The sequence below is a fragment of the Osmerus eperlanus genome, chromosome 11 (genome assembly GCF_963692335.1).
Source record: "Osmerus eperlanus chromosome 11, fOsmEpe2.1, whole genome shotgun sequence".
Lineage (NCBI taxonomy): Eukaryota > Metazoa > Chordata > Actinopteri > Osmeriformes > Osmeridae > Osmerus > Osmerus eperlanus.
In genome coordinates this window covers 8093961-8105005 of record NC_085028.1, presented here as the reverse complement: position 1 = coordinate 8105005, position 11045 = coordinate 8093961, and the positions used below count along the sequence as shown (strand labels likewise).

The 11045-nt window shown below is 49.1% G+C and overlaps 2 protein-coding genes across 2 annotated transcripts; one reads left to right on the top strand and one right to left on the bottom strand.

Annotated features, from left to right (window-relative positions):
* Nucleotides 1-10: 10 nt before the first annotated feature.
* On the bottom strand, nt 11-5344 carry si:ch1073-280e3.1 (complement factor B). The gene is made up of 18 exons (XM_062472244.1): nt 5187-5344; nt 4751-5011; nt 4465-4650; nt 3965-4138; nt 3606-3713; nt 3357-3487; nt 3019-3157; nt 2770-2907; nt 2467-2571; nt 2160-2297; nt 1971-2065; nt 1639-1765; nt 1374-1521; nt 1208-1284; nt 1002-1090; nt 750-882; nt 613-662; nt 11-421 (listed from the first exon to the last, which is right to left on the bottom strand). Exons 1-18 carry the CDS (start codon nt 5320-5322, stop codon nt 272-274), a joined length of 2385 nt encoding a protein of 794 aa, XP_062328228.1. The 5' UTR covers nt 5323-5344; the 3' UTR covers nt 11-271.
* Nucleotides 5345-5962: 618 nt separating this feature from the next.
* Nucleotides 5963-10443, top strand: mfrp (membrane frizzled-related protein). The gene is made up of 13 exons (XM_062472248.1): nt 5963-6440; nt 6605-6710; nt 6882-7013; nt 7184-7345; nt 7418-7634; nt 7876-8006; nt 8126-8251; nt 8404-8480; nt 8577-8725; nt 8889-9019; nt 9266-9400; nt 9800-9927; nt 10102-10443. Exons 1-13 carry the CDS (start codon nt 6384-6386, stop codon nt 10324-10326), a joined length of 1776 nt encoding a protein of 591 aa, XP_062328232.1. The 5' UTR covers nt 5963-6383; the 3' UTR covers nt 10327-10443.
* Nucleotides 10444-11045: the final 602 nt, after the last annotated feature.

Below are 11045 nucleotides of genomic sequence, written 5' to 3'. Positions count from 1 at the left end.
CATATGCCTGAAGCTGTTATTGTTTATATAAAGATGCTGTACATGCCATTTAAAATATACAAGAGTTATAGAGAGTAGAATGTTCAGCTAGCAGGCCATTGACTATAAACTAGCACACCTTTTCATGGGGAGCGGTAAGGCGCAGGGCAGAGTGTGCAACTATGCATTTAAAGCATTTGATCAAGTGGAAACTTGGGGGTAAGTGTCGAAGTGTCCACATCCTCGGAAACGGGATAGAAAAATCATTACATGATGTGATGTCATCATGCACTCATTCATCCGGAAGGAAGTCCAATTTCGTCCCCAGGTGCTGCCGCAACCACGGCATCAGCTTGAAGATGTTGATGTGGAAATCTCGAGCGTGCTCCTTATCGCTCGGCTTCTTGTGTATGTCCACCGTGCCCCAGCTCACCACCCCCACCTACAGGACAGGTGGGGAAAACACTGCTGGGATCACTGCTTCGCCACAAGGCTACTAAGTGGTGAAATATTACGTTAACGAAATACAGGGGATTTAGGTTGCTATATGTCTAGGACTGGTTACTGGACTTAGATTAGATAGAACCTTTTGTATTCCCAAAGGGAAATTCAGAGTTGAAAGGGGGTTCTCACCTGGAAGTTCCTCATTCTTTTTGTCAAGAACAGAGCACCACCAGAGTCACCTGTAACAGCGTAGGGACATCTGGTGAGATAACTTGAAGTGTGTGTGTGTGTGTGTGTGTGCAGGCTACCTCTCTCCTGTAATGTACCTTTGGTGGTGGAAGCGTCCATCTGTGATGGGGTTCCTCCGGTACACAGGAACCTGTCAGGAACATACTCGTCCAGAGTTACAGTTGTGTTCTGGGTCAGGGTCCTCTCTGCATGCTTCACACAGTCAGGTCTCTGGACAGTTACACACACACACACACAGATACACAGAGACAGACAAAGAATACAATAAAACGTGAGATATTGAGAAGGTGAATTTACTGACTGGAATATATGCGTCTGTCTTCACTTACCCTACTACCAGTGTGGATGTGTGTTTGTTTGCGGGTTTCCTTGTGGATGAAGTAGGCTCTGGTCATCTCTGTGGGGAATAAGGCATTCCCTGAAACACACGTACATACATGCAGAACAATGAATATACCGTGCAATGGAACTATGATGTCATGGGTCAGAGAATTATTTGGAATTTGATGTCATAGGTTAAAAGGTTATGTCTTACAGTGCTGTTTACAGGTGGAATCGGGCCTCATCTTCATAGCACGGCTGGCTGGCTTAGTGCACGGCAAACAGATAGGCCTGTTGAACACGCACATACACACACACATGCATTTACTAGTAGTAATGTTGAGAGATTATAAATGCAAATACGTTCAATGAGTCCCCACCTGGCCTTCTGAGAGATAGGGATGCTCCTCTGCACCTTCACCAGAGCAATGTCATAGTCGTAGAACTCCTTTACGTTCTTGTGTTTGAGACCCATCACGTCATACAGAGGATGCAGAAACAGGTTGGCAGCCGATACTGAACCTCCCCCTGGTGGACACACACAGCAACTACAGTTTTCGCATCCACTCTGCACCAGTACAAATAGTGTACTCGAAAAACATATTTGGTTGCAAGATGACAATAACACAGACCCGATGGACTGACCGTATTCAATAGTGGTCTTCTGTTCCTCCAGCCCCTCGTGGCCCGCGTTGGAGAAGCAGTGAGCGGCCGTCAGAACCCAGTCCTCGCTTAGGATGGTGCCCTGGCACTTCTCACTTCTAGACCCGGTCTGGAGATGAACCACACAGAGGAAGGGCCCAGAGACCAGGGTTTATAAAGTAGATGTGTTATGAATAGCATATTGTCATTGGAGAGGTGTCTGGGTTTATTAATTTGTTTGTTTATTCATCTATCCTTCCATCTATCAACATCTCCAACCATCCACCCATTCATCCATCCATTCATTCAACGCCGGTATTGAAGAGGGTTTGCACCGTGATGATGTTGACGCGCCAGGGTCTCGTGTGAGCTTTACTGTCGCTGGAGACATCCTCTTGTGCAATACCACACATGATCACACTCTCATCACCTGTACACACACACACAACACAGAAGATTAATAATTATTGAGCCGGTGAGAAAACGGACAGACAGACAGACAGACAGACAGACAGATAGCCTACTGATCATGGTGTTGAAGACCTCTCCCAGAGTCTTGGCTTCCCTCAGGATGAACAAATGAGGATCATCTCTCTTGTTGGAGGCGATGTCATTCAGCTCCTTTTTATTCACTTTGTCTCCCAATCCAAACACATACACGTCTATAGGGAACACACACACATTATACAAAGAAAAATTGTAAAAGAGTGAAAGAATAAGAGAAAGAAAGACAGTATCTTGGATTATCATTGTTCTGTAAACTGTGAATGTGTGTGTGTGTGAGCCAGGTTTGCAGTGTATCGTGAGACAACTCCTGCAGCAGTGTCAGACCTAGCAGGTCCTCATGAGAGTGTTCCTTGGATGTGGGACTGTACCCCAGGAGATCCCGGATCTGGGCCAGCATCGCAAGCGCACTGGAGCCTGTGTTAGAGAACCCTGTAGAACAAGGAGCCTGTGTTAGAGAACCCTAGAGAACAAGGAGCCTGTGTTAGAGAAGACTGTAGAACAAGGAGTATGTGTTAGAGAACCCCATAGAACAAGGAGCCTGTGTTAGAGAAGCCTGTAGAACAATGATGGCTGTCTACCTTACCTACCATCTGTTTACCTGACATACCTTCTTTCTATCTGACCTACCATCTGTCTCAATGAGGATGACATTCTGCGTCTGGTTAAAGAATTTCCGTTCTATTGCATTGTGTTTGAGAAAGGACATCTCTTCGTAGACGGTGCGTAGAGCGGCATACAAGTTGGTACCAGTCTGGCTCTTGTGACCTGGAGGGGACAAAAAAACGGATGGATCTATGGATGGATGGATAGATTAATTAATTAATGGATTAATGGAAAGAATGAATGTATACACAAATAACCATTTGAGTGACATACTGTTGTGGTCAAATTCATTCAGGTGTTGGATGACTTCATCAGCATTGTCACACCAGGGTTCCAAGATAGAGACTATCTTTATGGCCGTGCTGGCATATGATGTCACATGGAACCTCATCTGAACCTGATAGCTGTCCAACTGCAGGAGAGATGTGGGAATGAATACATTTCTGTAATTATTACATTCATTAATGAAATATCCAAATAATTAATTAACTGAATCCAGATATCACATTGTTATGTTGGGGAAAGTTAGCATACTCATCAGAATTGCATGTGTTGTGTGTGAATGTGTGCATGTGTTAAACTGAATAGAAGTTCATGGAGGTCTACTGTACCTTGCGTATGAGGGCAATGGTGGCAGTCCTGGCCTGCTCGAACTGTTGTGCGGTGATGCTGCCGGAGGTGTCCAGCAGGATGAAGATGTTTATGCGGCCATCGGCGATACGCAGCACGCGCTCAAAGGTCACTGGAACAGCATAGAGGAACGCAGGGGTCATGGGGCATGTACAGTGCTTCTCACATGACACCCAAATGCACACTCTCTGTCTTCATCTATTCTCCTTTGTTTTTCTCTCTCTGTTCACCTTTCTTTTCTTTCTTTTTGAACTCTGGAGAAAGGACATCCATGACTCCAGAGAAGGATCCTCCCATGGCCTGGGCCACAGAGCTGGGAGAGTCAAAGGCAAACGGTGCTGCAACACACACACATATTTAGCACAATTTGCAATTGTAAGAAGAGTCTTTGAGATTGCTCAACCCTGTTCTTAGAACAAGTCCCCCCCCCCCCCCAAAAGGACAAATCTCTGTAAAACTGAAGTGAAAAACATGACCGCAGAATAAGGAACCAAATACCAGTTACTGTAAACACTTAAATATGTGTATGAATGTTTTTTTGTCTCTGGCCCTTCAGCTTGGCCAGCTCTAGTGTGGTCCGCTCACTGACCCTGACATCGAGGCTCTGACCCGCTCCATTCTCGGGCCTCCAAACAGACTCTCTCAGATGAACCCAGCAGATCCATGCCACTCTGGCAGCGGTACTGGATCTTGTCTCCCACACGGAGCCGACCAGAGGTCCGCAGAGCGCCTGGTGGGATGCCTGGGTCTGTACAGTCATCATCTGGTGGAAAGGGATAGAGAGAAGGATGAAAAGAAGAGGGAAATAGGTAGATAGAGAGTAAAAAGATACAGCAGAGCTTCATAGCCTGCTGCCACATAAGAGGTCTTCTCTCGCCTTATTTTACTTGGACTTTACGTATTACACAATTTGTACAAAGTGGTAATCACTGAAATGGAAACAGCAGATTTCTCCTCTTTCAAAAATAACTTCTTTAAATCAGAACATTTATTGTGCGACTACGTTGTGAATGACAAAATCATCCGTCTGCAGTTTCTGAAAGTACAGGTAAAATCCAGGTCCCTGCTTAAAAGAAGTCCTATTCTCACCTTGCTTGCCACACAGGGGGGTGGTCCCAGTCCAGTCCCCTTCCAGGGTGCAGGTCCTCTGGGCAGAGCCTTTCATGGGGTAGCCCTCGTGGCAGGAGAAGCTCTGGTTTTGTCCTGGACGCAGCCACTGGTCCCTGGGCCAGAACTCTCCGTTGTCCAACTGGACTTGGCCCGGACACAAAACATCTGGGGTGGTGGGCGGTCGTAAAAGAGTATAACAGAAGTTATTACAGATTACTTTACATAACAATGACTAGCTGCATCCTATAATATTTACCAGGCTTACCTTTACAGCTTGCTTGTGAAACCTTTCTTCCACTGGCCAGCCTCATGGAAGACCACTCTCCATCCATTCCACAGAGCCTATAGGAGACAGGGGAGGGATACTGGCCCTGCTCACAGTGATAGGTGAGCCTGCTACCAGGAACGCCAGCCTGCATATAGGACACCCGTCCCCCTTTGATGACCTCACTGATGGAACAGTTCTGAGGGAACTCCATGTCGTCGTACTCGTATTCCCCCTCATAGTCGGTCTCCTGCATACACACTAGTGTACACACACACACACACACAGACACACAGTAAGACATGCACCCAAACATACACATCAATGTTTCAGTGTATCCATACGGTTCTTCTTCAAAGTCCTCAGTACAACTGCATGGTGTTACAGCTGCAGAAAAGAGCAGAGAAGAGGACAGGGAAAAGAAAGATCTACTCACCGAGCTGGAGAGAGAGAACAGAGAGGATGAGCCACAGGATAGATACAGCCTGCATATCCAGTTGCAAGACACAAGATTGTCCCAGCAACAGTGTGTGTGATACTGCAGAGTGAAGCCCACAAAAGCAAGAGTACATCACTTTTATATGAACTGTGATCTTTCAGTAACAAACACAAGTGAAACATGGAAGTTGAGATTGAGCAATATCTTTTTTTATTGCAAAATCTACTTTTGGAATTAACGTTTTCTATTTTCTGTTCTCTATTCTGAGAACTGTAGGTATTCCCATGATCTCAGACTCCACTTCAGAACATCTAGAATTCATCATGCAGTACTCCAGCGTTTTACTAATGAGGCCTTGTTACCACAAATGGCTCAATCTGTAGTCCAAATGGCTCAATCTGTACTCACCAGTGCCACTGGTTTTGTGTGTACCGTGTGTGTGTGTGCCTGTAAAAGTTTTAAAAGATGGGATTATCATTACGGGTATTATAAAGAGTTTAGAAGGAGCCGCAACCACTTCTACCCTTGTCCCCTGGCCCATGTCCACCGCCACCCTCCCCCCCCCACCCACCCCCCTCCCTCCCACCCCTCCTCCTCTGTCCCTGATCTCAAGGCTCAGTCCTCTGCAACCCCCTCCTTCCAACCTCCCCCCCCCCCCCCCCCCCCCCGCTCCCTGCTCACAGCTCAGTCCTCTCAGCTGACTTGGCTTTGTGGAACACCATGAAGGGGGTTCTAGAACCCTTTTGTAACAAATTACTCACCGTCAGCAAAACAAGAACAGCCGCCAACACGTCTACACCTTTCAGCCGTATCCTGGCAGGCTGGCTCTGGGAGCACCTCTGAACCCCGGGAGAGGAGAGAAACCAACACTGAACTCACTGCTACCCTGGACCCTCAAGTTTTGTGGAGTAAACATTGTTTTGTGGGCTTGTCGAGGATTACCGTAACTTTTTCCCCCCCATTGGCGGTCATAGAGATTGTGGTGTTCTGGGGTCTTGAAGGCCTCAGATTCTTCTCTGGTGGAGTGAGTGATCAGACTGCAGACTGAAGGATGTTGGAGAAAACCAAGGTGAGCTTCTCACCTTTCTCACGCACCAATAAACATTCTCACATACTTTGATTGTCTGCTGAGAAAAGGCTTCCAGCTGGACTCTCATGTTTTCCCGGAGGCCTGAAACTGAACTATAGCCAAGAATGACAGACCAAACTGAAGTGTCCATCTACTCCCCTGAGCCACCTGACATATATAAGGTGAGAGAGATACAACCTTCAAACACAGATAGAACATGACAGTACGATGAAAAACATCTTATATCTGGGATTCTAGCCGGGGCAGAAACAGTTCAAGTTTTCTTCTTGTTGCTGCAAAGAGTTTTTAGAGTTTCCATGATTCTGCATTTGTTGTTACATCCTAGAACGTATTCTCCAACCCTGCCTTTGAGCTTGAGGGGGAGCGCGATGACCGGGTGGATGGGTTCAGGAACACCCCCACCCCAGAGCCAATCAAACAGCCCGCTGCCAGTGAGTCACGCTGTGACCTCATCACTGTTCTACATTAAATCTAACATTTGGTGCCAATGTTTCTGTATACCAAAACCATGCTTTTCCTGACACTTGCTGTCTTTTCTTCTCTGCTTGTTTGTGTATGTGTGTGCGTGTTTATGTGTGTGTATGTGTGTGTGTGTGTCCCAGGCCAGGGTTTGTTTGGGGTGTGTGTGATGCGTCTGCGTGCTACCTGGTGCAGCTGGGGGATGGTGGTGGTGTCTGCTGCAGCTCTGCTCCTCATGGCTGCTGTGGGCCTGGCCCTGGTGCTCATCCTCACACGTGAGGCCCACACACACACGCACACAAACATATATACGTACACACTCACACAATCAAACAAACAATCAACCTATCAATCAAAACGATCAATCAAAATGATCAATCAATCATCCAAACGCAATGCTGATGGTGAGGATCACAGGGAGGAGGTGTGTTCATCTGTCCTGCAGAGTTGAAGGATCAGACAATAGAAGGAGTTGCCGTGCCACCCAATCCCCTGGACCAGCTGACTATGGACGGAGCACCCAGCAGCCTACCCACAATGCCTAGCAACACCAGCCTTAAGGGCACAGCAGTGCCGCCGATGACCAGACACCCCACACCTGAGACACGTGAGTAAAGATGAGATAGATGCCGTTCCAAGTGACAGACGTCCGAGACAAATGGTCTTCTCTCCTCTCTAGGGTGTGGGGGTGTGTTGACAGATCCAGAGGGCAGTTTCAGCTCCCCCAACCACCCTGGGTACTACCCTCCAGACAGTCTTTGTGTGTGGATGATCCAGGTGGCCCCTCCCTCACTGGTCCAGATCCACGTCTCCTCTCTGACAGTGGAAGGCCCCTCCCCCTGCCTCTTCGATTGGCTGGAGGTCCAGGAAGAGACAGAGCAGAACCTGGTCACCAGGTGGGTCACATGGTCTCACAACAGATGAGGTCATCAGAACGTAAAAAATTCTAATGATGGACAGTCGTCGTCATCCTCATTATGGTTGATCCTAATTTGTCCCGGCATATTGTAAGGGTCAGAGGTCGAAAGGTGAGAGCTTCTGTGATCCCCAGGTTCCTTACCTAGCCTTGACCTTTAACGTACATAGTCCCGGTGTGTAGTAAAAGTCAGAGGTCATCCGTGTGTCACTGCTCCCCAGGTTCTGTGGGAATGTAGCGCCCCCTACAGTCAACACCAACAGCAGCACGGTGTGGGTCAGCTTCCGCTCTGACGGCAGCATTGGGGGCGCCGGATTCAGCGCACAGTACCGCGCCATCTCACCAGAGCACAGTGGGTACAGTTTGTGTGTGTATGCTATGTGTGTGCTATTTTGCTTGAAAAATGCTTGCGTGTGTACGAGTGTTATTGTGTGTGTGTGTGTGCATGGCTGCATATGTGTGTGTTCTCAGAGAGCTGCTCTAGAGAGGAGTTAATGTGTGACCATGGCCGCTGTCTCCTGCCTGTGTCTGTGTGTGACGGACAGTCCAACTGTCTCGACCACACTGATGAGGCCAACTGCAGCCACAAGCACAAGGGTGAGGATGTGTGTGTGTATAGATGCTTTTTAAAGAGATAAAGCACTTGTCTGTCTGTATATCCAACAGTACAGATAGTGTGTGTGTCTGTGTGTGTGTGTATGTGTGTGCATGTGTGTGTGTGCTCTCATTACTCTTATGTGGTTGTACAGAGTGTGGGGGGCAGAAGAGTGGACCCTCCGGTACTTTATCCAGTCCAAACCACCCCAAGCCTTACCCCCATCAACAGGTAGGTGGTGCTAGTGTAACATGCCCTTAGTGCATGGGGCTTAGGGGGGAACCATTACAAACACACAGTATCTTTCTCCATATCTTTCCCCGTCAGTTGTGTACGTGGCGTATCTCTGTGGAGGAGGGTCACGTGATCAGACTGAGCTTCCGTAACTTCAGCCTGGAGACCCAGGACGTGTGTGAGTTTGACTACGTGGAGGTCCATGACAGCAGCGACACTGGAGCTGGCAGAGTGCTGGGACGGTGAGGAAACAGGCTCAGGTTGGGTACCTAAATTCTGCAGGCTTAGGTCCTCTAAGCTGGCTCAGGCTTCTACAGTCCCAATCTCTGAACTCTCACCTGTGTAACGTCTGACCTGGCCTTGGCAAACAGCCACTGAAGCCTCCCATCTCCTCCCCTCTGTCAGGTACTGTGGCACCAGCCTCCCTCCGGACCTCACCTCCTCTGGGCCCCAGATGACCGTAGTGTTCGTGGCGGACGAGGGCGTGGCCGACAGTGGCTTTAACTGCTCCTACCAGTCCATCTCCTTGTCTGAGAGTGAGTCACAGTCCACAGTACATTTACATTTAGTCATTTAGCGGACGCTCTTATCCAGAGCGACTTACAGTAAGTACAGGGACATTCCCCCGAGGCAAGTAGGGTGAAGTGCCTTGCCCAAGGACACAACGTCAATCGAACTGGCAACCTTCTGATTAATAGCCCGAAGTACTAGCAGTACTGGTTCTTCCACAGCCTGGGGATCACACACTGATGTAGAGGTGTGTGTGTGTGTGTGTGTGTCAGGGACGTGTGGCCCCAGCCAGTTTGCCTGCAGCAGTGGGGAGTGTCTGCAGCAGGAGTGGCTGTGTGACGGCTGGACAGATTGTGCCGATGGAGCTGACGAGCTGGGCTGTGACAACTCCACCTACCCTCCCTTTTGTAAGTAGTACACTCCACCTACCCTCCCTTCAGTAAGTAGTATACTCCACCTACCCTCCCTTCAGTAAGTAGTACACTCCACCTACCCTCCCTTCAGTAAGTAGTACACTCCACCTACCCTCCCTTCAGTAAGTAGTACACTCCACCTACCCTTCTTTCAGTTAGTAGTACACTCCACCTACCCTCCCTTCAGTAAGTAGTACACTCCACCTACCCTCCCTTCAGTAAGTAGTACACTCCACCTACCCTCCCTTCAGTAAGTAGTACACTCCACCTACCCTCCCTTCAGTAAGTAGTACACTCCACCTACCCTCCCTTCAGTAAGTAGTACACTCCACCAACCCTCCACTCAACACACACATGCAGACACTTATAAACACTCCACCTTCACCCCCCAAGCCTCGTCGTGTGAGCCCATCGAGGTGGAGCTGTGTGAGGGCCTGAGCTACAACCTCACCTCCTTCCCCAACATCTGGCTCTCCATCACCGACCAGCGAGAGGCCGCTACACTGCTGCGGCAGTACAAGGTGATACACACACACACACAAATACTGTCACACAGCCATTCACAATCGTAGTGTATGGTAGTCTAGTAGTGTAGTGTGTATGTGTAGTAATGTAGAATACACATATTTTGTGTGTACATATCTGTGTGTGCGTGTGTATATATGTATGCATTTATGTATGTGTGTTACCCTCAGGTGCTGATGGAGTTAGCTTGTTTTGAACCCCTGCGCAGGCTGGTGTGTGGGATGTTCCTTCCCCAGTGCAGCCCCCAGGGGGGGGTCTTACAGCCCTGCCGCTCTGTATGCTCCTCAGCAGAGCAGCAGTGCAGCCAGGCCCTGGACCTGCTCTCCTTCAGCTGGCCCTTCAACTGCCACCTGCTCCCAGACTCACACAACCCCATGGAGTGCTCCATACCCTGAGACAGACCCCACCCTTGGGCACATCCATACCCTGAGACAGCCCACAGCCTGGGGCACATCCATACCCTGAGACAGACCCCACCCTGGGGCACATCCATACCCTGAGACAGCCCACAGCCCGGGGCACATCCATACCCTGAGACAGACCCCACCCTGGGGCACATCCATACCCTGAGACAGACCCCACCCTGGGGCACATCCATACCCTGAGACAGACCCCACCTGGGGCACATCCATACCCTGAGACAGACCCCACCCTGGGGCACATCCATACCCTGAGACAGACCCCACCCTGGGGCACATCCATACCCTGAGACAGACCCCACCCTGGGGCACATCCATACCCTGAGACAGCCCACAGCCTGGGGCACATCCATACCCTGAGACAGACCCCACCCTGGGGCACATCCATACCCTGAGACAGACCCCACCCTGGGGCACATCCATACCCTGAGACAGACCCCACCCTGGGGCACATCCAACCCTGAGATGTCCAACCCTGGGGCACATCCATGTCCTGGAGGAACATTATCATGGTATACTAGAACATGGAGACAACATCTACACAACCAAACTTCAACATGGATACACTGTTTGTACTTGCTTGCTTAAACATGGGAGTGACTTGAAGCCACATCGACATCCACTGAAAAGGAGAACATGGATATGGCAACATTTGTAAACACAGAAACTCTAGTCTTTTAGGATTGTAGCATGAA

Excerpts from the sequence above, each read along its gene's own strand:
- si:ch1073-280e3.1 (XM_062472244.1), bottom strand. The coding sequence starts at position 5,322 with ATGTACTCTTGCTTTTGTGGGCTTCACTCTGCAGTATCACACACACTG. Across the intron at positions 2,298-2,466 it reads CTCTCATGAGGACCTGCTAG|ACGTGTATGTGTTTGGATTG; the intron begins GTCTGACACTGC and ends TGTTCCCTATAG. Across the intron at positions 663-749 it reads GGACGCTTCCACCACCAAAG|GTGACTCTGGTGGTGCTCTG; the intron begins GTACATTACAGG and ends ACGCTGTTACAG.
- mfrp (XM_062472248.1), top strand. The coding sequence starts at position 6,384 with ATGACAGACCAAACTGAAGTGTCCATCTACTCCCCTGAGCCACCTGAC. Across the intron at positions 6,441-6,604 it reads AGCCACCTGACATATATAAG|AACGTATTCTCCAACCCTGC; the intron begins GTGAGAGAGATA and ends GTTACATCCTAG. Across the intron at positions 8,481-8,576 it reads AGCCTTACCCCCATCAACAG|TTGTGTACGTGGCGTATCTC; the intron begins GTAGGTGGTGCT and ends TTTCCCCGTCAG.